Source organism: Eschrichtius robustus, chromosome 3 (assembly GCF_028021215.1).
Source record: "Eschrichtius robustus isolate mEscRob2 chromosome 3, mEscRob2.pri, whole genome shotgun sequence".
Lineage (NCBI taxonomy): Eukaryota > Metazoa > Chordata > Mammalia > Artiodactyla > Eschrichtiidae > Eschrichtius > Eschrichtius robustus.
This window is the reverse complement of record NC_090826.1, coordinates 152,736,689-152,761,781: the sequence shown is the minus strand read 5'-3', so window position 1 is coordinate 152,761,781 and position 25,093 is coordinate 152,736,689. Positions and strand designations below refer to the sequence as shown.

The 25,093-nt window shown below is 49.8% G+C and overlaps 1 protein-coding gene across 4 annotated transcripts in view; it reads right to left on the bottom strand.

Annotated features, from left to right (window-relative positions):
- The window catches only part of PLXNA2 (plexin A2), a 227,872-nt gene that overhangs the window by 180,271 nt on the left and 22,508 nt on the right, over positions 1-25,093 (bottom strand). The window contains exons 1-3 of one of the 4 annotated variants that reach the window (XM_068541514.1): positions 24,223-24,260; positions 21,220-22,487; positions 15,488-15,670 (exon numbers count right to left, since the gene is read on the bottom strand). In XM_068541514.1, the coding sequence (XP_068397615.1) occupies positions 15,488-15,670; positions 21,220-22,407 (1,371 nt within the window). In that variant the 5' untranslated portion in view covers positions 22,408-22,487; positions 24,223-24,260. Of the gene's footprint in view, positions 1-15,487; positions 15,671-21,219; positions 22,488-23,022; positions 23,085-24,109; positions 24,157-24,222; positions 24,261-25,093 lie in introns of those variants that run through there. The other 3 variants (XM_068541513.1, XM_068541515.1, XM_068541516.1) reach the window with 3 other exon arrangements.

Here is a 25,093-nt window from a genome sequence, read left to right as displayed (position 1 = left end):
GAGAATTATAAGAGGTTGGCAGCTGCAGCACAGGGAATGATGAAACCCAGACAAGTCCTGCCATTGCTTCATTTTGCTCAAGGAGGGGAGAGGCCCAGGATTTGGAAAGCACAGCCTTCTCGTACTCAAATTCCTATGACAAAGGCATGCCTGTTGACATTGCTCCTACATGGCCAGCCCTAGGTGGCTTGGGTGTCAGAGATGATTGTTGCCTCAGTTTCCACACTAGCTTAAAGCCCGTGAGCTCCTCTATCTAGAATGGACAAAGGATGGGCATCCAGGGTCTGACCATAGTGTCACTGCTGGGTGATGCTGGGCAAATCTCTTGACTCCTCTTGGCCAGTTTCCTCATCCATAAGATCACAGCCCATGGGGTTGTTAGGATAACTAGATGAGCTCAAAATGGGCGCTATCTACATGAAAGCTCTTTACATACCTCAAACCATTAAGTAAGTTTAAGGAGGTTCTTAGTATCTTGGCATTCAGAGAATGACTGGGAGATTTATACCAAGAGAGTTGTCTTCTTCCGGACTGGGAACCAGGGAGGAGAATGGAGATCACTTTTACTTAAAAGGAGCAAACTGAGGCCCAAGATACAAAATGATTTGTCCAGGGTCGTCTCTCGATAAGTCCTGGGGTAGTGGGGGGAGCTCACAGCTTAGGGCACTTAGCTCCGGACAATCCCAGCAACATCCAGGGGTCCTGGAGTCATCTGCTCCCTCTTTCAAGGTTCCCATCCCTCAGCCCAGGAAAGAGACTCTAGAACAGCCTCTTGCTACAGCTCCCCTGGTCCTTTGTGCTCAGGTTGGGGCTCTAGTCTACTACGAGATGCAAATCCACTTCCAAGTTCACATGAGGGAAAAATGAGAAGGTTCTTCGTTGAGTCTGCCTGCTGTTAATGAGCTGATCTGGGGGAAAAGACTGAGTGAAAATGAACAGTCACTACCCAGAGTCACTGGAGTGCTCCTTGCAGCCGGCCCCGATGTATGTGTTTTATGTGGTGCTCAGGCTGCCGGTGCCTGGGGCCCACAGGCAGGTTTATGAGATTAAAGCCCAGTGCCCAATAAATAATTTAGCAGCTTACTGCAAAAATACAGACACGCAGTATAATAGCTACTATCTCCAGCAGCCTGATGTGTACGGACGTTTTAAATGCACGTCACTTTCATCTACTTGCTTCCATTTGGTGCGGGGTCCAAAACCAAAGAAGGAAGAGAAGAAGAACATCACCTCCACCCTCTGTCCGTGTCCTGCCACTAAGATGGGGTTGATGAGAAAGAAAACTCTTCAACACACTAATTATTCAGGGATTTGCTGGCTGTCCTTCCCCACCACCCACCTCCTTCCATCTCTGCTCGATTCTTTGCTTGCGGTTCCTGTTTGGGTGTGCAGAAAGAATCTGAAATCTCCACTAGACTAATTATTCATTCAGAATTTGGTTTTCTTCTCCCAGGGGTGCCTTTTACAGAGCAAAGCTGGCTCCAGGTGCTGGCTCCAGGTGCTGGCTCCTGCAGAGTCACAAGTGACTTGCTTGTGGATGCAGCTCAAAGCTGAAAGAAATAAATATCACCGCCATGACCACGAGAATCCTGGCTGAATTTCTAATGAGGCAGAAGTTAGTGGTGATTGATTGGTAAGACTTCGTCTTGGGCATGAGGGAGGGGAAGAGGGTTGGAGAGGGAAGAAGGAAGAGGTTGTGGGGGGGGCATCACAGGGAAAGAGGGTGGGAGAAGGCAGAGACACTTGCAGGCAGTGGCTCCAAGATCTAGAAGCATCAACGGGACATGAGTGGCACAGAGTAATCTATGTAGCCGCATGAGCTAGCAGCAGAAAACGATGCCAAAGGGAACCATCCTCTTCTTACTGGAAAGTTTACTGGCTCTGGTCACAGTTCAGGGACAAGGGGCTTCAGTGGGAATGAGGGACAGTGGCAGGATTCCCCTCTAGCTCTTGCAGAAATCTGGGAGGGTGGCATCCACTTCTGTACCAACCCCTTGATTCTCCTTCTGTGGGTAGCACCTACTCCAGACCCACTGGCAACTGGGCTTCTACAGACACCACCAAGCTTACCCAAGCCCCCCTACTTTTTGTGCCTCCTTGGCCTTGGATGCATTTACTGCCAGTGGCTGTGGTTTATCTCCCGTTGTTTATGGCCTGGGACAGGCTGCCTACAAATAGGTCCCCAAAGAGTGGGAAAATGCAGGCACCTGCCATTCTGTGAAGCTCTTCCCAGAAATGAAAAGGACAGTCATAAAATGTGGCATGCGGGGGAGGAGGTGGGGTGGGGGTGACATGCATCATAAAAAGCGTAATGGACTAATGCTAATACACAGACTGGCTGCAGTCCAGGGGTGTCTGCTGGGTTCAGACATAAATATTGGGGAGGCACCAAGGAGACAGATTTTTTATTTCTTTGATTTGATGGGGAGAGGTTGGGCATATTTTTTCCTCTATTTCTCTGACTGTGGCCATTCCTCCGGCGAGACCACCAATCTGTTTGAGACTGAAGCTACTCAGTGTTTTATGGCTTCCAGAGCAGTTAGACTCTTGGAAAGACTGGAGGTGCAGAAGCATTTGTGGGTGCATCACATTGCCTCACAGGGTCAGTCCACTTGGGGATTTTGTTGGCATCATCCAAGATCTTGCAAGTGACAAGAGATCAGAATGGGGTGAGTGTAACCGTGCTGGATGTATGCTTGAATGCATGTATGAGTAACTAGGTACCTGCCCAACATCAGGCAAATTTTGAACATTAAAGGGACTGATTTATGTCCTTTGCTTGGTGGGAACCAAAAGAACAGCAACCCCAGAAATAACCCAACATGAATCTCCATCCCCTCTTAACTTCAGGCATAAAGAGTAAAATAGCTGTTTGTTAACTAGTGGCAAATTCAGGTACTTCAGGACTGAACCAAGCACACTGTTTTCGAGGGCTTGCTACATTCTCTGGCTAATGTTGGCCATTGGCCCACTGCTATCTATCCACACATTTGCCTTGAAGTATGCCCATACACAGAAAGGGTAAATGTACAGTGGAGGTATGGGCAGAAGGTAGAAGCGAGTAGGAATCCTGTATGAAAATGGCCTCCATTCCAGGTGAGGCTACGGTGCCCTTGCCCTTTTCTTCGTACCTTGAAGCCCTCAGCGCCTAGGAGTGGTGCTCAAGCTCTGGGCCCTGAACTCAAGGATGGATTCAGTCCACCTAGAACCCTGGGCTACTTGAGAATAAAGACAAACAGCAGAAATTGTGGTGCCTATGGTGGGGTGAGGAGCCCCAGCTCAGCCTTTTAGTGTGTGCGAGAAAAAGACCGAAGGCGTTTGGAATTCATGTTGCAGTTCACCATTTGTTTGGAAGAGTTAATTTTCCATGTGCTGTCCCCGAGAAGAGGTGGGAAATAAAGCGGCAGTCTTCCGAACGCCGTGGGTACCGAGAGCTAGAGCCTTTCCTCCTCTGCATCTGGGTGTATGTGAGAGGAGAAAGAGGAAGGGGAGTGAGGAATCTCATTGGGTGTGGAAGACCCATGATAAGCAATTGAGATACTTCTTTAACCTCATTATAATCCTTATGAAGTAGATATTATTATTCCTGTTTTAAAGATGAGAACCCTCAAATCTGAGTTTCCAAGAGGTTACATAACTTAGCTAAGATCACAAACTTAATACATAGTAGGGTTAGGACTTGAACTCAAACCACTGTCTTCTCACAATGACTTAAAAATACAAAAGGAAAAAAAATCAATAAATGATGATTTGGAGGAAAAATTATTTTCAGTCTGACAGTCAAAAGAGCAGGGACAAGTGCATCTCTTACGCCAAGTGGTGCATATTATTCCCAGTGATAAGGGGGGGGGGTGTCACCACGTGTACTATTGTTAGAAAAGGACTAGAGGACCCTTGTGTGCACGATGACGCGTGATTACTCAGAGGGTGAGTGGGGCATTGAGTCTCCAGCGCTGACCTGGGTGCCTGATGATAATAAATGCCTGGGCTCCCCAGTAAATAAATACGCTGCAGATTTACCTGGGAAAGCACCTCCTCATGAGAGAGAGCTCATCCTCTCCCACCAGGTGTAGCAGTGGGCTCTTTGTTGTGTGAGGTTAACCGGCGCTCTCTGGATGGGAACCCTTGGAATCAGTTGTGAGTGGGGGTCTTGCCCAATCATCTACCTAAAAATGAGGCCAGTTGGGCCTATCAGTAGGGGTTTGGCTCAGCCCCTTCCAACCAAGCTTGGGGCATACCAAGACGTTCCTCTTCCCTCAGTTGGCTCATAGCCACCTGAAAGTCTGAGAAAGAAATCACCAGAGTACCTAGTCTTTTAGCCTAAGGTTAAGGTTAGACTTAAAGAAGACCTTCCTGACTCTGAGCTGTCTGACCCTGGACCATAAGCAACCAAACTGGCTCTGGAATATCCTTTCCTAAAGATTTCAAAGAGAGGGAGAGATACCTAATTGCTGCCCACAGCTCTGGGCAAGGGGCAACCTTCCCTCCAGCCTCACCTTTGTTTGCTGATATTTTAGTAAAGGTCCAATACAAATATAGAATGTATAATTTTCACATCATTCTTGGCAAATCCCAGGTGCGCCCCATTAGCAGAGTTCCAAGGATGCCATTTTCTATCAAGAAAAAGATATGCCGCATCGTAGGGCCCTTAGCTAAGGGCCCTATTAATAGCGATCCTAATTATATGGCTGCAAATTTAATTCATAGCAATGATTAGTGTCAGAATCAAAGGCATCAGCATCAATATTGATGGAATTGCATAAGCTCCATAAACAGAGAACAAGCATTCGGGCCCATCCCCCCAGCAGTGGTTTGCTGTTAACTATTACATTAAATGTCTCTTCCAATTTTGCCAGATCAGAATGAGTCCATTTCTCAGTGCCCTCCTCCCCCACCCGAAACCTTTGCCCGGCCAGCTCTGAATGGGTATGACTGGCACACAAAAGATCCCAGACAGTGTCTTTGAAGGAAAGCCTGGGGCCTCCAAGGGATGCACGGGTGATGGGCCCAGGCCCCACGCTTTACACGGCAGCTCTTGGCCTTGTCAGTAACACTCCTTTGTCTCCCCTTCAGAAAGCTCACAGCAAACAATGATGCCTGGAGAAAGGGGAGTCAGCTGGGGACTGTGTGTGGCACAAAGGCTGCCACCCCATCCATTGTGGCCTGGGCTGAGATGGGTGGGAAGGGGAGGAGGAGGCCTGAGGGGAGTGACACAAGGCAGCGTGTGCCGAGGTGACAGCTGCCACGTCCCGGTTTTCCAGGGGATTTTGGCTGGAAAGAGTGCAAAGTTAGGCCTACCACTCTTCTCTCCTGCATCTTTTTGCAGCTCTTTGTAGGGCAGGTGGTGGGTTACAGAGGGACCAACAGACTCTTAGAGAAGGAAGATAGAGTGCTCAAAGTTAGTGGTTCACAAAGCCCAGGTCTGGAGTCAAAGAGATCTAGATTTCAATCCCAGCTGTCCAATTAGTAGCAATGTGACTTGGCAAGTTACCTAACTTTGTTGAGCCTCAGTTTGCTCATATGGAAAATGGACGTAATATTAATCCTTACCTTACAAGGGTATTGTGAGGCTTAACTAAAAAAATACGTAGCTCAGGGCTTAGCACATAGTGAGTGTCTAAGTTATAATAGGCCCACTCTCTGCAAAATAAATAAATAAATAAATAAATAAATAAATAAATAAATAAATAAAGCAGCATGCCTAGAAAAAGGACTCATATGTAAAACTTGAGGTTCCCAATTCAGTGTTCTTCTGACTTGTCAGAACTTCTTAGCCCCAAGGCAAGCATTTTGTGGGTAAGCAGGCCTCCTTGCTGGCCAGGCTCTAGAAAGATCCTCAAGTCACCTACAGTGAGGGCTCAGGGATGCTGGGCACCCCAGACCAAGGGTGCATGGCCAGGCCTGGGATAGGAAGCTCAGCTAGACTTTTGCCCTGGAGAGAACGATCCCCAGACCAATTTTAGGTTCTGCTTAGGGAATGCTTGCATGCTAGGGAAAGGCAGAGGTCAGCCTGAGGTTTTGGGCAGAGGGAACGTTCTTCCATATGACACAGAGAGAAGGGCCCCAAAAGTAAAGTCTAAAAACCTGGATTTTATCTTGCTTCTGTTGCTAAGGCCCTGGATGATTTTGTGCAGATCACTTAACCTTTCTAGGCCTCAGCTGTCTTATCCACAAAATAGAACAATAAACATCTCACCTGCTCAAAGTCTGTTGGCTGGACTAGTTTTCTGAGGGCCTTTCCAGTTATTAAAATCAGGGGAACATTCCTGACCTTGTATGATGGAGTCTATCTTCCCCCTGGGGGGTGGGGCTGACCCCTTTGTAGGGTCCAGACTCCATGGCCTCTCCTCCTTCCTTGGCTGCACTCTCATCCACCCCTGAACACAGAAGTGTGAGAATTCCTGATTTGCTACTAAAGGCTGCTGATACTATTGCCCCTTCCAGGTTAGGTGGGGACGCCCAGCTGGTGTCAGTAGCCTTTGAAATCCAATGAGGTTTTGGAGAGTGATGGCTGATTGGGACAATCCCAGAGGCACCAGCTCCTAAACTTGTGCCCTATCTTGAAGCCTAGAAACCTTTCTGGAGGCTGAGGCCAGGAGAGGGACAGAATCCCAGGAAGAAACTTAAAGGACAGAACCTCAGGGTGACCTTCAGCACCTTGCATCTCCATATATCTCCTGCTTCTCTGGACAGAAGGACACATGATAACAGGAAGGAAAGAGAAGTTCAAGTAGCTGCAAGCTTTTAGCTTCATCATTGTTGGACTATACAGGTGACTGAGGTGTGTGCTGCACCATCTCCACCTGAAATATTTGTAGCTCTGATTCCAATCTTCCCTTGATTTACCCTGTGATCCTAAGCAATCCATAATAATCCATAATCTCTGTGAATTTCAGTATCACCATCTGCCACGGAGCAGAGAAATATCTCAATCCTTCCTGTTTATCCTAAAATGCTATGGGATTAGTGAGCTAATGGAAACCAAGGGAATCTGGGTCCTTAGAAAAGGATGGTAATGGTACAGGAGTGGTAGCAATAACACTAGTAGAGTCACACTTACAGTAATAATGGTAATAGCAGCAATGGCTGCCATTTATTAAGCATCTGCTACACACTGGGCTCTATATTAGGTACTTCATATCCCCCAAGTCTGACATGCATAGCAATCTTGCAAGGTAGCGTCAGTGGACCAGTTGATGACACTAAGGTCTGCCCAAGATCACACAGTTCACTGAAGGTGGAGTTGTGTAGCCCTAGGATATCATGGTTGGCTTGGGAACATGCAAAGGGCAGAGAATGGCCCCGTTTTAGTTAATTCTGCAAAGCCGTAAGAGCCAAACCACCACTTCCCCCAGCCCGGCCCTGAGGAGGGGTCAGTACCTATTGTTTGGTGATATGGGACTCGGAAAGCTCTCACTGGTGACTAATGCAGCTGGATGCCGGTGTCCAGCAGGATTAGATTAGTTCGGCGCAGCTGGTCTAGTCTTCTAAGTATTTTTTTTCCCATGACACAGGGCTGGGGGCAAGGGGCAGGATTCTCTTCCTCCATCTGACCTTGCAAACATGTCACTAAAAAAGAGGCTGATCTGACAGCTCCACTCCCCCAGGGAGCCAGAGAAGAAGTGGGCTTCAGGGGAAGCCTCAAAGATGCTGGTAATAATAATGGAAAGCACTTTTGTTGCCAAGCACCATAGTAAGAACTTTTCATACATGATTTCACTTAGTCCTTCCAACAACTATGCAAAGTGTTTATTACTACCCACTCCACAGAAGAAAAAAATTGAGGCTCACAAGTTAAGTAACAATAATAGTGATATTTAAATGCGTATAAGCTCAGCACTCCACTTTACATAAATTATTTCATTATGCTCTATTTTTTTCATTAGCACTTATTATCTTCTAAATATACTGTATGTTGTGCGTTCTCATTATTTTCTCCCCACATTAAGGTATAATCTTCACTAGGGCAGGCGATGTTGACAGTTTTGTTTACTACTGTATACCGAGCAAATGGCGCATAGTAGGTATTCAATACATTTTCGTTCAAGAATGAATGATTTCATTTAATCCTCATTACAATCTCATGCGGCAGGTATTATAACTGTCTTCATTTTACACATGAGGAAACTGAAGCTCAGAGGTCACACAGCGAATAGACTGGTGTCAGGACTGCATCCTGTAAGCTCATATGCTCTTTGTTATGCAAATAGGTTCCCACCTGAAGACAAGAGGACAGCACCAGCTGGTCTTTGGAGGTCCTGTCCAACCTCGAGATATATGTCCATGCTCTGTATCCACAAGCAGGCAAGACTCAATGACCTAAAAGGATGTGCATCTATGTGGTCTGTATTTTCCTAAAGATGACCGCTCTGTAAACATTAGCACCTTGGCCTCTTAAACGTTCTACAGAGCCTATTTGGGTCACCTGGATTCTGTGAGCTTGAATCATTACTCTCGTGCTTCACCTGCCCTGAGATAAAGCCCTGAGCTCCAAAGGGCTCCCTCTTGGAGTGCAAAGCACCATGCTGAGCACACAGCCTGACTCCTCACACAGGGATTATCCAAGATTGAAGCACACAGGAGCCGCACAAAAGGTGCAAAACATAAATGCATCTTTAGTTTCTCCCTTTCAGAATGACTCTGGGAGACCAGGGGCTCTTCCCTGGGGTCAGCTGGGGCTCTGGATAGAAATCCACACCCTCTCTCTCCACCTGTCATGGTCAAGCAGGGGGATGTGGTGGTCAGGGGAGGGGGTTTGGAAGGATTCTGTAAATATGCCCCCTTCCCTGTGCCAACCAAATGCTGCCTTTCCCAGCTTCCAGAAGACCAGTTCTTGGGACCCAAGAGGCCTATAAAACAACAAAACAAACAGCGAGTTTGGCGGCAGGAGCCTGGGCAGGGAGCCAAAGTCATTACTAGGGATGTGGTGGTGAGTTCTGAGCCACCAGCCCACCTCCTCTGCACAGGCTCTGGGGCAGGGGGAGAGGGCATCTGCGGCCCACTACCCCAGCCCCCGGAGCTGCTGAGATGCGTCAGGGACTCAGAGCATTAGCTCAGCGGCCACAGGTCCCAAGAAAGCCGCTAGGTCTCCTAGAATGAGACCCGCAGCCCTGGCTGTTTACTCAATCCAGGGTTCACAATGAGAGACGAGTGAATCATTTCCACTCCGAGGAATGAGTGGCTATTGTTCGGTGGTGTTGGCACGGCGAGAAAGGTATGTTTCTCAGCTTTGCATCCAACTTGGCTTTCCGTCCGCCAAGACAACTCCACCCCACAAGGGAGCCAAGTAGCAGGTTAGGAACTTCCGTGCATGTTTTGGGAGGAAGTATAAATGCCAATGTCAATTTTGCCAATGGATTGGCCATGTAACCTTGGGCAAGATATTTAATTTAACATCCCGGTGGCTCAGTTTTCCACATCTGTAAAATGGAGTGGAGATGCAGGAAACCATCGCCATACTTAGCTGAAGTATTTGTGGAGGATGGAAAGGACCGTGGAAAGATATCTCATAAATAATCAGTGTTATCAAGTAACTGAGCAATAACCCCAGGGCCTGGGAGAGTTAATCCTTTGGTGCTCCCAGTGGATTCTTTCCAGTGCCTAAGCTGCTACTGCAAGAAGCTCACAGTTTTCCTGGCCTGGCTCAGTAAATCTTTTGTGAGCTTACAAAGAGAAGAATAAGAATGGGAAGGCACATCGGGCAGCATTTCCTGTGAGCTGCGCACTGGAGACCTTGGGTTGGTATGTCCCATAGGGAAAGGCAGAAAGGATCTTCCTCAAGAATTTCACAGGCATTTTGGTGGCTGCCTTAGCTAATGGGAAAGAGGGTGTTGGCAAAAGAGGCCCCAGTGCTCCCCAGACCTTGAAAAGGCTAAGTCTCTGTGGATTTTCAAAAATGTCCAGGAGTCCGATAAACAGAGGGCTGGTGGGGGTGGCAGGGGAGGGGTGGCCTGGGCCTCTGTACCTGCCTGTCTGCTGAAGGCAAAACTCCCTCTGATGCAGGTGAGGCAGATAGCTGGCCACGCTCTCCTGGGATCTGCGGGCAACAGTGTAAACGCGGCTCCCTTCTCCCAGCTTGGTCGGCATTGGTGAGAGCAGCACCCCACCCTCTTCCAAACACTGTTAACCAGAAAACAGGCTCTTTTCCTGTCACAGCAGTTCTCTTGTTTCCTAGACTCCTCATCCCACGGCCACCCTCCAACCCTCCCCCTCCCCCGCAGACCTATCCACCACATCCTAACTTCCTTCCTTTGCAAACCAGCCACGTCAACAGGAGTCACTCTTGGTGTCTGGTTCTCTTCCAATGCGTGCACGTAGGTCTCTGGCCTGGAGGAGGTACATTTGAGATAAATTTCATGAGCAACTGATGTGTGAGAGACACTGAATCTGGCTGTGGGCATGGGTGACATATATGGAAAAGAGGGCCCCTGTCCTCCAGGACCTGTGGATCTCAAGAGAAGTGGACACGTTATTCAGCAGCTGCTCCCACACCAGATGCTACTGGAGCAAAGCGGCAGGGGATCTGAGGAGGGCGCTACTCACAGTGCTGGAAGGGGCAAGGTGAGGGACATGTCACCAGGCCTTGAGCAGCGGGAGAGGCTTCCGGTGGCAGGGCTGCGGGAGAGAACAGAGAGCCAGCACCTCCTGCTGCTGTGAGGCCCTGGGGTCGAGGGGCCAGAGGAGGCCTGAAGAAATGGGAAGCCAGGGCTGAGGCGCTGCAGATGGAGGGGAGGAGCCAATGCGACTCTGTCCCAAACCCTAGAGAGTCCTGCTTCCTGGCCCCAGGGTCTTCTGCCCTCTCAGCTAGGCCCCTTCCCACGCCCCACGACCTGCCTCCTGGACCTCTCCCTTCAACCTGGGAAGTCGTGTTAAATGAGTCTGTAGTCCCTGTCGCCACTACTCTTCCTTGTGTGCTTTGGTATTAGCTCTGGGCATCTCCTACGTGGACTCCCGCCGCCTGCCCTTGGCCAGGAGGGATGTCGGCACAGGCATCCGTGCCCAGCCCCAGAAGGCCCTGCTTTCCCTCCCCTGCCTCTTGCCCCAGGCCTGCCTGCCCTCATCCTCTGGGTCCTGCCTTGCCCCGTCTGGGCCAAGCACCTCCCCGCTGACCCTCAGGGGCTTTCTGCTACACACCCAGGGCCAGCGTGAACCCAGCCATGACTTCAAAGCCCACCCCAGGGTGCCTTGGCCTCCCCCGCTCTGCTCCCCTTCTCTGCCCTCCCTTATCTCCCACCCCTACTGAGGGAGTCAGAGAAATAGGGGCGGCATTAAGTGGGAAGGTCATGTGCTTGGTGCAGGTGCCTCTCCACAGCTTCCCTGATCGGTGACCACCCAGTCTCTGCTTCAGTATTTCCACTGACTGGGAGCTCATTCCCTCTTGAGTCAACTCTTTCCATTATGGGACAGTTTGGCTGCAAGAAGCTTCTTCCTCCTATTAAGTGGAAAACTATTTTACAGGAACTCCTACTTGTTGGCCTTCTTCTGCCCTCTGGGGCCACAATGAATAAGTTTAATTCATCTTGCACAGCTTAGTGGAGAAGCATGATTGTGAAACCAGACGATCAAGGTTCAGACCCTGGCTCTGCCATTTACTTGCCATGTGGCTCTTGGACGCATTTCTTTACCTTTTCTGGCCTCTATTTCCTCATCAGTAAAATGGAGGTGATAATAGCACCTACCCCATCGAGTTGTATAAAGATTAGTTAGTAGATATAAAGTTCTTAGAATATCACCTGACACATAATAAGTGCTCAGTAAATCACAGGCTGTGAAGATTCATCTCCTCCTTTCCTCTTCTTCCCTTGGGTTAACATCCTTTTAAAAGTATTCTCCATACAGCATGGCTCCCGCATCCTTGCAGCCCTTGTTGACCTGGCTCTTTGGTTGGCTTAAGCCCTCTTACAATGTTATCTCCCGTGGGAAGTGGAGCCTCCACTTCTCATGACCTTCTGTTAGTGTGGTGAAGACTAATTAACTTCGCTATCAGTGGATCACACAGTTGGCTCACAAGGTCAGCGAAAATCCCAAGATCCTTTTCACTTGATCCTCTAGGGCTTGAGCCTCACAGTACTCTACGCCTTGGCTTCCACTTCGCCAAGTCCTCCAAGCCCCTCCGCGCCCTCTAGACCTTCCTGGCACGTGCTTTGCATCTTCTCAATGTGGCACCCAAGGTCTAGAGGGCCCTTCTCTCCCATCCCCAACTCATCACTTTGTCTCATTCAGTCTCAGAGCAAATCCTAGTAAGCTTCCTCCTCCATGAAGCCCTCCAGGTTAATCACACTGTGGCAGCTGATTTCTCTGGAATTGTTCCATCCCTGTGGTGAATCCTGGCCTGTCTTCTTATCACCTCTGATTCACTGGTCCTTAGTCTAGGCAAGTGTTACACCTCTTGGTTCTAAGGTCTCGTCCTTATTCTGCCTGTTCCCTCTGCATGTTTGTGGCTCAGAAGGCGGTGGCCTCGTCTGCACTGTTCTCTGCCTGGCGAGCAGAGGGCAGGTATGAGCAAGTATGTGACACAGCACAGAACAACACCTCGTGGTCCTGCCACTTCTAGGGAGTCTCTGCTTCCTCTAATCGTCCCCACTCGGGGACATCCTGTCCTATGGGCTGCCATGGATGGAGGCTGCACAGTCTGACAGACGCCTGGTTAGGCAGGGAAGAAGTGAGTGGTCCTGACACACCCTGCTTCCCTCCCCTCTCCAAACTCTTGGCTAGTTGTTTTTTTGTTTTTTTTTTCTCCTTCCTGTGTTGAAAGAGCTATGCGGCCTGGACCATGGCAGGGTTTCCTGGGGACATTCCATAAATTCCTCATGGGCCGTTTCTCTGGGTAAATGGGAGGCCAGTGGGAGCCCGGCTTTAGTATCAGGTGCCTCAAAGGCGTGTGGGTGGAAAGGAAGGGTGAGTCGTCCAGAGGAGAAGGAGGGGTATTATGAGCTCATAGAAACAACTAAAGAATATCGAAGTGAAGAGTGAGAAGGAGAAGACAACTGCAGGTTGGAACCAGCTGTGGGCAGCCATGCCCCCAGCCTTGCCCTTGAACCCTCTGACTTGCCTCCCTAGCAACTTGTCTGCTGGGGTTCCAACAGGGCTAAGAGAACTTGGCTACCTTGAGTGTGTGGCTTGAAAAGATGCCCCAAGCAACCCACTGTGTTGTGTGCACAAGACGCAGAGAGACATGGGAAGGTCAGCCCAGGGCCCTTTGAGCCTGGCTGGGTGGTTCTTCCTTTATTCAGTCCTCGTCCATCCATTTGGCAAACATTAATTCCCTAACTCAGATCCAGGGCTGAAGAGAATGGAGGCCCTAGCCCCTGGCTGAACCCTGCAGCAACCCTGAACCTGAAGACTGTTCTCAGCCTCCACCCCCGGGGTTCCGTGGCTGCTTCTTTAAGTAAAACAGGTGTCAACTTGGATGTCAGGACAAGAGGCAACTTGTCCTCATCTCTAAGCTTGGACGAGTCACTTTTCTTCTCTGGGCCTCAATTTTCCTGCCAAATAACACTAGTATTGGGCTAGATGGTCTCTAAGCTTCCTTAGAGAATGGTTTTATTTTTCAAGACAGTTTTGAGGCCCATCCCAGGTGGGAACACTTGGTGAAAGGATGAGGCAGAAAGAAGGAAATAAATATGAACAAGGCATGACCCCTGCCTTTAACAGAACTTTCAAGAGAATAAAGGAGACAGAATCACAGGAATGATCCAGAACAGTGACTGAAGGTGCAGGAAGGACAGGAGAAAATGCTGAGCACCAGTTTAGTTGTGGCTCCTGCTGGCCCTACAGAACCTTTGTGCAATTGAGAAACAGGTGGTATTTATGGGCAGATGAGTCAGCTCAAGGAGCTCCTCTTGGGGTATGTTTATACCCTAGGGCATATGGCTTGACAAGGAGAGTTCAGGTTGGATTTCAACTCCCATAGGCCCCTTGGCCCAAAGTCCCTGGGCAAGTCACAATTTACCCAGCTGTATAGATAACCCTGCAGGAAAGAAGCCAGCCTCAGGGGTCCAAGTTGAACCCTGTCTTGATAGAATATACCACTTTTTAAAAATTGAAGTAGAGTCGATTTACAATGTTGTATCAGTTTCAGGTGTACAGCAAAGTGATTCAGTTTTAAATATATATATATATATATATATATATATATATATATATATATATATATATCTCCTATTTCAGACTCTTTTCTAGAGTACACCACTTTTAAATCTTAGTGGAATCTCAGAAGGCCAACTCCTTCCCTCTCCACTTCTGGGAAAGCAAACGCCGGGACCACACTCATCCTCACTCTCCCGTACCTGAAACCAAGCCAGGGCCCACAGTCCCAGGCCAAGTGGAGGGCACAGGACAGATACAGGTAGGCACCTCTCCACAGAGTGAGGAAAGGGTTAAAGGGCTTTGGTATTATGAGAAAGAAGGCATCTCCACATCAACCCAGACCAGTTTTTCTCACCTCCTTTGGCAGCAACTCAGAACAATCAGAACACGGAAATTCTTCCTCAGGCTCCCTCCCTGCCACCCTCCTTCTACATTTCCAAACAACATCTCTCCTGAGGCTCTAACTGGATTAGGAGGAAAGAGCCACAGGGCTGATGTCAACACCAAAGGGTGAGATGCGGTGAGGTCTGGCCTGTGCCTTGATCCACAGGTGCCAGGACTGGGGAAAGGTGGCAGGAGGGTGAGCTTGGGAAAAAGGGATTAGCAGGGACTGGAAAGAACGTGGCTGCTGTAATCCCACGTAATAAACCAGACTGTGCTCCGTCTCTACACCTTAAGTGCTAGACAAGCAGGTACAAGCTGCCGGCTTCAGCCCGCCGCGCAGGAGGCTTCCCGTGCTTCCAGCCCCAGACGGCCCGTGCCCTCCCATGGGCAGAGGTGCTCAGAGCAGGCACAGGATAAGATGCCTACTTCCTCCTGTCAGCTCAGGTCTTGGGGGTGAGGGAGGAGGGGCAGGGAAGAGACTGCGATTGCAGGAAGAGGAAAGACAGGAGAACGGCCCCTTATCCAGGCACCATATACCATCCCAGAGAGGCACCACCATCGGCTGAGAAGTGAGACCCATAATGTGCTTCAAGCAGCTGCTCTGGACTCAACAAAGACTTTTGATCAGTACAATCACCTCTATAGACTATGGGGAGGGATTTGTGATGTGGGTGATTCATAATATAGATAATCAAAAAATCAGTTCTACTTGATTTGGAGATAGTGTTTTGTTTTGTTTTCTCCTTTAGACAGATGTACCTTCCTAATTCCTTGGAGTTTGGTCAATATTGAAATATGTTTACATTACCAAGACACTCACTGACCAATGGGTAGAGGAAGCAGCTAGAAGATAAGCCACAAATTAACCCCTACCAACTCTCCCCACTCTAACTGTTCCTGCCCCAAGAAAACTGAGTTGCCTCTAGTTAAATCTCCATCAACAGTAACCTTCCAGAAGAGGCTCTCAGCCGAGGAGCTGAACAGCATCGGGGCGTCCAGGCTCATGGACTCTTACCTTTTTCAGCTTGCCGCTCTTTGTGCCCACAAACACCACACTGTAGCCATTGTAAACGTAGGACGCCACCGAGGTCATGCGGTCCCGGCTGGTGGTGTACAGGGTCAGGCCCTCTACTGGAATCGAGCCTCCAAGCGGCTGGTTGATGTCCAGTCCACAGAAGTTGTCATCGATGGGCACCGGCTGGAGAGAAGGGGAGGGACCTGGGGTGAGTAGCAGCGGAGGCAGGGCCGAGTTGATCCACACCAGCCCACCCACCGTGGCCACCAGCCCCAGGACACCAGGCCTCAGAGAAGTTCAGGCATGGAGTTCAGGGGCCTAACACATACTGCACACACAAATATCTCACGGCTGACCCATGAACCCCACACTGACTCCTGTGAAACCAGACAGAGGAACCAGCAGCTTTCTTCTCCCTTACCTGCTATCACCCACTCACTTTTCTGCCAAGACAACCAGCGACAGTTTGCAAAGCTGATTGCTCAAACTCATTTCCTGGTCATTTACATGTCCCTGTGGACCATGCCATTTGTGGTGGTCTTTCTATTTAGACAGTGGAGATTCAGTCTAGAGGCAACATCACAGGATTCCTACCAGCCTGGTGGCGTTCCTTATTTGTTTCCTGGACTGCAAAGGCCTGCCTTTGGGCATAAGGAATTTTCAGTCATTCCATTATTCACCACATCCCATACTGGGGATAGATTAAAAAGGGTTATCTTAATATTGAACAGTGCCTTATACTTTGGAAAAGTTACTTCATCTACATGAATCTCAGTTTCTTCAGGTGTCATACTACCTGCCCACCTTTGTGAGAGAATCACTGGGGAGAAAAGGAAATAACACATGCAAAGAGATCGTTAAGTTGCACAATTTTCATCATTGTCCGTTAGAGGTCTTCAATGACGTTCGGGTAGATTCTGGGGGAGATGTCCTTCTTGTTAGCAGCCTTTTGCAGGGAGTGGGGGTATGCTTGTATAAAGAATATCTGTCATTGAATAAAAATTTTAAAAAAAAATTAAAGTCTCTTCTCTGTCAGAAGAGACTAGGGCACCTTGAAAGGACATCACCTTGAGCAAGTGGAAAGATAGCTGGACAGAAAGAATTCCAGTCTCTGCTCTTCTTCTATGTGGCTATGTGATCAGTAACAGCCTCTTTGGGGCTGTTAAATTGATGATTTCTAAGATCTCATTCAGTTAAAAAAAAAAAGACTGCATGCTTCCTGAGGACAGGGGCTGCGAGGGGGCTGCATTCTCTGCACACTGTCTAGCCTGGGGCTGGGCTATGACGGATCCTCCGAAACATCCCAGCTGATTGCACAACAGGGAATCCTGTGGGCAAAGGTTGCAGACTGTGGGCCAGAAAGAGCCCTGAGCCCTGTGGCAGCTGTTCCTCCTGGGTCTGGAAAGGTATCCTCGAGGAGGAAGGAAGTGACGGTCGTGGGAAGCACAGAAAGCATCATGGAGAGACCTGTTCCCATCACCCTTCTCCTCTCATCCACACCAGGAAAGAGCGGGCTGATGTGTCGTTCCCTGACAGCTTCATTTCCTTGGAAGAACTGATTTATAAGCTAAATGTGATTTTTTGGGTAAACCAGGGACTTTTCTTCCATTCCCTGTTCAAATCCAAAGAGAACAGAGGCTCATGTCTTGTGATTCCTTGGTGTTTTGTAGAGAGCTACTGCTCCTACAACTGAGTGGTGGTGCTACCCTTGTGCGTGTGTGTGTGTGTGTGTGTGTGTGTGTGTGTGTTTATTCTTTAGGAAAGAAAACTAACTTTTGGGTTAAGGATGACCTTGAACTCTGGATTATATGGCGCTCCACACGGCAGAAGGGATAAGCTTCCCAGGAAGGGAGTGAAGCAATGGCATACTAGAGCCAGCTTATGAGGAATGCCTGTACATCTATCTCTGCTTTCAGTGACATCACACTGGTGCCTTGAAATTATCCATGGTGGGAGTATTTACACCATGGAAATTGGCAAATGTTTTTAATCAAGATCCTCCCGTCCCAATCCCTTCCCTACTACTACCATTGCTTGCATATAGCCATCCATTTAAGATTCACCAGCACATCCCTGGAGCAAATGATGGAAATTTCAGGCTCCCTAGAAAGGTAGGTCAGAGGAATCAGCTACCACTTTCTACATTTTTACTTCTCTTTCTCATCCCTATACCAGAGGCACAAGTGTCCTGAAAAGAATCAAGAAATCTAGATTGTAGTCCTGTCTCTACCACTAGCCAGCTATGTTATCTTGATATACCACATACCCTCTTTGAGTCTGAATGCTCTCATCTGTAAAGGGAAAGGATTAGACCAGGTAATCGTCAAGCTGCCTTTCAGCTCTGAAAGTTCTTCAGTTTCTTTCCCACTGTCTCCAGGGACCGGTAAGGTTGCAGAGCCTGGGCTCAGGCATAAACCAAGCCAGCTTCTGAGAAATGATGACAGAAGTCAAAAATTTGCCAGTGATTTTGAATTTCTCTACATCCCTCCTGACTCTAGAATCGCCAGACTGTGACGGAAACGGTTTGTTCTGAGCCTAAGCCCCTGGGATTGGCTGGCATTTCCTTCTCTCGTCTCTAAATCGTCAGCTATTCCCAAACACCTGCTGCCCCTTTACTCTTGCTCCGAAAGGGAGAGCCTGGTGTATGGCTTTCCTTAGAGGCAACACGGCTAAATGCAAAGAGTTTGGACTCAGAGGTCATATGGGCTAAACTGAATTCAAATCCCTGCTGTGTCATTTATGGTTGTATGGGTGTAACCAATTTACTTAGTTTTTGTGAGTCTTTGTTTTTCCATCTGTCAAATGGGGGATGATAATCCTTGCTTTATAGGGTCATATTGAGGATAACCCTTAAACTGAGATAGTGAGATAACCCTTAAACTGCCCAGCACAGCCTTTAGGACGTAGCTGTGATTCAATGAGTGATGGTCCCCTTCATTTCTTTTCTTGTAACAGAGCTCAAATCCTTTATCTGAGAGTTCCATGTTAGTCCAGAGATCACGTTAAAATTAAGCTCCGGGACGTCAGCTACTCTCACTCCTCCTTAACCCCCTCTGAGGCCACCAAAACGTCTCTGGGTCCCCAGGTCTGGGACTCCTTAGATTATAAGGATTTTAAGGGGCCCCTCCTGTTGCAGCCCCACCTCCACCTCCACTCTCAAGGCCGCAGCAGAAGAGTGATGATTGAGGGAGGGGTGGTGAGTGAGGGGCTGTTCCCCCTGGGGTCCTGATCCCACCCGCTGTCACCTCTCTCCCAGTGACTTTGCTGCTCTTTGGTTACTAGCCCGGGCTTGTCTCTCTGCAAGCCAATGGAGCCCCACAAGGGTGTCGGCTCTTCCTCTTCCCTCTGGCTCAGAAGCAGGCAGGAATCAGCAGTTTCCTTCTGACAAGGCCCCCTCTGGGCAGTGGGAACCAGGCTGGACTCTGCAAGGAGTTAACCCTTGCATTTCCTCTCCACTTCTCTTGATTGGTTGGGGCCGTAGGTTATAGAATTTCAGGACTGTAAAGAACTTTGGAGAATATCTAGCTCAACATCCTCATTTTATAAAGGTAAAATAACAGCAAATAACTGGTTCTTTAATAATTAATATTAATAATTATAGCTGTCATTTATTACATGCTTATTATGGGCCAGGTATTGTGCTCATACATACTTGTTCCATTTGATCCTCATAATAACCATAAAAAGAGACTACTGGGCTTCCTTGGTGGTGCAGTGGTTGAGAATCTGCCTGCCAATACAGGGGACACGGGTTCGAGCCCTGGTCTGGGAAGATCCCACATGCCGCAGAGCAACTGGGCCGGTGAGCCACAATCACTGAGCCTGCACGTCTGGAGCCTATGCTCCGCAACAAGAGAGGCCGCGATAGTGAGGGGCCCGCACACCGCGATGAAGAGTGGCCCCCGCTTGCCACAACTAGAGAAAGCCCTCGCACAGAAACGAAGACCCAACACAGCCATAAAAAAACAAACAAACAAATAAATAAATAAATAAAAATTTAAAAAAACAAAAAACGAAAAACAGATTCTTAGGCCCCACTGCCATTTAAAAAAAAAAAAAAGAGACTACTATTATTTCTATTTTAAAAATGAAAAAAATACAGCTCAGATCAGGTACATAACTTGCCTAAAGTCACACAGTTTTAAGTGGTAGGACTGATTTTTAAATACAAATCTGTTGGAATTCCAAGCCTATGGCCTTAACTACTATCCTATTGTACCAAGCGACTGACGGTAGGAACAGAAGCATATGCTAGGCATGATTTGTTTTTTGCTTTAAGAAGAGGTTTTCGGTCCCAGTAGCAGACACCCTCCATTTAGGGTGCTCAGAAGGCAGCCGTATGGGTCACTTGGTCTCAGATTGTTTCCCAGGCTGCCGACCCAGTGTCCACAGCACTCTGCACAGAAATCTATCTTAGCACTTGTCACATGCATAACAGTTAACTAATAATGCTCAACCTAACACGCCAGGCATGGTGTTAATCTTGCCACATAGTATCTGATCATCCCATGCGGTAGGCATTATGATTCCCGTTTCACAGATGATAATGGAGAGATATTAAGTTACTCCTGAAGCCAGGAAGTAGCACAGATAGAATCTGAACGCTGAATCCCAAACTCTTTGGCACTATATTACACTGCCAGCTATTTTTTCTTTCACTTTTTCTCCCATTAGATTATGAGATATCTGAAAGTTGTGATCATGTCTTTTTATGTTTGCATCCCCAGCTGGGCACTTGGGAGATCTTCAATACCTTCTTGTTAAGTGGATGGCTGGAGGGAGGGATGAATGGATGGATAGAGGGATGGGTAGATGGATGGATGGACGAATGGGTGGATCATGGTAACCACCTGGATGGCAGCATCTTGACCCTCTGACAGGACAGTGCTTGCCACTGACTTTCTTGTCTCTGCCATCCTCAGGTCTGGACCCCAAGCTCCCTTTCTTCTCCTTTTTCCCCTCTGCCCAATTCTTTTCCCCCAGTTTTCAAATTATCAGTCAAGCTCAACTCCCTTCTCTCTCCTCCAGCTTACATATCTACCTGCCTACTTTACCCGTTCACTTGGCTGTACAGTGGCCTACAGGGCCCTGTATGTACAGGATCTGGTCTGTGTTATCTCTGACGGGCTCATCTCCAAACACTCTTTCTGCCACATGCTCTGGTCCAGCTGTAGTGGCCTCCTCGCTCTTCTTCACACACTCCAGGCATGCCCTGCATTCTCGGCAAGAGCTACTCCCTCCCTCTCTCTGGAATGCTTTCCCAGATACCTGCATAGCTTACTTTCCTCATTCTTTACTCAAATGCTGCTTTCTCAATGAACCAATCCTCGTGGGTACTGCCTCTCCCCACTTCTGTGCTTTATTTTTCCCTATAGCAATCGTCACCATTTGAGAGACTACATACTTTAGGTATTAATTTGTCTTGCCTCACTAATGAAAGCTCCATGAGGGCAAGTAGCTGTGTTGTATGGTTCACCTCTGAAGCCCGCGGTGCTTACAACAGTGGCTGGTGGTGTAGAGGCCCTTGATTATACACTGGGAATGACTCCGCGGATCAACAAACACGCCTCAAGTATCTGGTATCATCAGACTCTGTATTATGGGGACCACCTGGTAACGTGAGCCTGGGCTCCTCTCTCATTTCAGGCCGTGGTGGTCTGCGGGCAGGGTGTGCAAAGGGGTGTGCAATGCCAGATGCCGCCTCAGGGGTAGAGCGGGTGGGCCCTTCTTACCGCCTTGGTGCACTGCACGTCCTTCCCCAGCAGCCAGTTGAGCTCCAGGTTGCCCTCGCCCTGGTAGCAGGACTGCAAGCGCTCTTTGATCTGCAAGTTGATGGCCCGGATGGGGAAGGCACAGAGGGCGGAGTCATCCGGCGGGTGGTGATACTGCTTCTGCCCTTTGGAGAAGATGGCGAAGAGCACGTCATCCTGGCTGCTGATGTTGAAGGCCTGGGCCAGCGAGTCCCCGGGCTTGGCGAGGTAAGCAGCCTGCAGGAGGCGATATTCGACCCCTGCCCGCGTGCAGCCGAAGGGCAGGGACACGTAGGAGTGGAACTTGGGGTCGTCCTTGCAGAGCCTCACGATGCGCGAGGTGTAGAAGAGGTCTCCGGCCGAGTTGATGGCCACGCCCTCGGGGGTCTCAGGCTGGACGGTGAGGAAGTAGACAAAGCCCCCGCTGGCGAAGCCGTAGATGTAGAAGATGTCAAAGTGGGCGACCAGGGCCAGGGTGTCGGAAGGGATCTTGATGAGTGAGGAGACGAAGTCGCTGTGGAGCTCGTAGTCGAGCATGGCGGAGGACTCGGGGTCGCGGGGCAGCTTGCGGCTGGACAGCGTGGGAAAGTAGTCCTGCTTGCCGTCCACGGCAGTGCCGATGAAGAGCTTGCCGTCCTCGCCCTCGGAGCGCACGATCACCCCGTACATCGTCCCCGTCTTGTTGACGCTGGACAGGTAGTGCTCCTTCTTGTGGGACGGCTCCACCAGGATGAAGAGGTCGTCCAGCCGCAGCAGCTTGCAGACCCCTTGGTAGAGGCTGCCGCAGGCCAGCAGCCGGTTCTCGGAGTAGTCGATGATGAGCAGCTTGTTGACGTTGTTGGTGACCGTGAGCACCTCGCTGCAGGGCTGAACGATGAGCGGCGGGTAGCAGGACTTGTTGTCCTCCTCCGGCCCCGTCTTGTGAGCCACCTGGACGGTCAGGTTGCCCGTCAGCTTGTACACGCGGTTGATGGCCCCCACGTACACTGCCCCCGTCCCGCGGTGCACCGTCAAATGGTTGAAGGTCCAGTCCCGGTTCTCGGAGTGGAAGGTGCTGAACTGGGGCATGCCGGCCGCCGGGGGTGCCAGCAGCACGCAGATGGCGGAGAGCAGGACCATAGGCCAGCCGTCCACCTCTGCAGCCCGCAGCCAGGGCCTCCTCTGTTCCATTCTGAGCTGGGCGGGGACCAGGAGACAGAGCCTCTGAGCGCTCGCGTACTCCGCCTTCCTGGCTCGGCCCTTACATGGTTCTGGAAAACACAAGGCAGAGGGATCAGATGGAAAATAAATCCCTGGAGGAGTGAACAGGATTGCTTGACCCAGGTCCCAGTGCCGACTAGCTCTGTGAGCCTCTTTCTTCTGTATTTCAGTTTTTCTATTTTTAACATACTTTCTCCCTCTTCGGGATGTTCAGGGAATCCTATTATCTATTTTGGTCTCCAGCCTTTACGCTGTAAAATGCATTTTTTTGTTTTTATAACTTTACAAAGCATCTCTATTTCTGTCCTCTTCACATATCGTTTTTATCTCTCAGAGAGGTTAAACGGCTGAGTTCACCCAGCCAGTTGATCCTGGTGTCGGAACTAAATCCAGCCTTCCCCACCCAGTCACTGGGTCTGTCCTCCTGCTCTCTCCCAGTCCAGTGGAAATCTCTCCTGTCTTGTGAAAGCTGGTTAGCAAGGCCCTCTCCCAGGCTCCCCCAGGCAGCTATTCCAAGTGTGATATCACAGATAAAATTCCTTCTTATTTCAGACTTCCAGCCCCTCACACTGCTGGCTTCCTTACTCTTTCATGCTCTGTCCCCTGTAGGGAAGGAGGAGAGCTGGTCATCCTGAATCACAGTGCCTCTCGCTGCCCCTCGGCCTCGTCCTCTCTAGAAAGAAGAATCCCTGATCATTAGCGGTTAAAACTTGTTCGGAGTGTGAGGTAGGACTGGGATCCCCACAGGTGCTATTCAGGAGCCTGAAGAGTTCCAGGGAGAAGGGCAGACAACCCCCCACCCCTCCTCTTTGGGACAGGAGGGCATCAGCCACTGCCTCCCCAGTAAGTGGGGTGCCAGGTCCTGGGGAAATTGCTTCCACTTCTGCTTCTCTGCAGGTGGAGCACAGGGGGAGTTGGCCTCCTTATTCATGGGCACTGGCTGGCTGAGTCCAGTCTCAGCCACCTGGGCAAGGGTTCTGGGTTTGGGAGATGTGGAGAGGAGCAAAGGGAGGCAAGTTGAAGGTCAGGCTCATTGTAGCCACTGCTGGGGCCCTGTGACTGTTTAAGGCTCCATGTGGTCAACCTCAGGCTGCCTGCCCCAGCCTGATCTGTCCCCTGCCCCGACTTCTTTCCTCCCTCTCTGCCCTCGCAATCCCCAGGCTCCACAGCTTTTCCTCCTTATTCCAAGGAAGCTGCCCAGAGGGGCAAGGCGGGGTTCCTGCGAGAGCTTCTCTAGACTCCTAGGCAGAGGGTAGAGAGTGGAGCCTGCCCCATCACTCTGCCAGCGCCGCTCCTGACTTTTATGGAGAGGGAGGGACAGCGGTGGCAGTGGCGGCAGCGGGGAGCAGCAGGCTGTCTAGCAGAGAGATCTTTCCTCCAGCTGGATGAAGTGTCTGGCAACTTCCTCAGACAAGTCCAGACAGAACTCTGGGCGATGAGGCAGCAGGAGTGGAAACACTGAAGCCAAGGATTAAGAATGTGCTCCAAGGCGGCTTAGGAGAGTCCTGTGTCCCTTTGCCCCCAACCTGGCTAGACTGGGTTGGAGTTAAAACAGATGCCACCTGCAGGATCCACATGGCTTTTGCTCTGTGTCTTAAGAAACTCTCCCTCGTCCTCCTCAACTGTGCCTCCCACGCCTGACAGCCACCTTGGTGCCCGAGGGAGGCCCCACCTGACGGCTCTCCTCCAACCGGCCTCCACCGGGCTGTTGTTCTGGTGTGACTCATCAGGCCCGGGGCTTCCTTGGAAAGAGGGAGGCGACAGCGGCATGAGGCCCAGGCTGACCTCAGCGACTCTGACACAGCCCTTCCGGCCCCACGTGCTCACCGGCAAAGCCTCCCGACAGACAGAGCTTTCGGTTTGAAAATCGGAGGTTATTTTTAGCTATGTCCTGGGGCCAGCAGCAGGACGTGAATTCCTCAAGAGGAGCTGTGGAAAGGAAATAACAGAATCCTCACATTCTCCAGCTGGACAGGGAACGGCAGGAGGCCGGGCTGTGCGTGCCCCTGTCTCTGGGTAGGAGAGCTCCTTTGCCTACAGGTGGAGGGCTGTGTGTCCCCGAGGAGCCGTGAGGATTATACTCATCACCACGATGCGCTTGGGCTGTGCCTTTTAGACAGTGCTCTGTGAGACACTCTGGCATCGAGTCTGTGGGCAGTGCACCCTGCCTCCCCCAGAACGTACATGCACGTACATGCTCAGCCCATGGCTGGAGGGAAAAGGTCCCGGTAGAAGAGGTGACACCAAAGGACACGATTGTGAGGTTAAGATCAACTATCTCACCTCCCTGCCCGATATCCTCCAGAGACACAGTTTGAATAAATAGTGAGTGGCTTTTGTTGTTAGGCAGAATTGGGGAAGAAATTTGGGACTTGGGCAAGTCCAGTCTCATCCCCCTTTCTGGTAGGATGGGATAATTACAGCACCAACCCCTCGGGTTGTCATCAGAGTAAATGAGATAACGTGGGGAAACCTCTTAGCATGGGAGCTGGCACTCAGTGAATGCTTAACTTATGGAGTTATTATTATCACTGAAGCCTCCCCAGGAGACTGCACGTCAGGAATCCCGCCAGACCTCCTGACTTCTCTTTTTGCTTGTATTCTTCCTTTCCGTGGGAATGAACACTGTGGGCAGACCTTTGATCCCCTCCCTGGC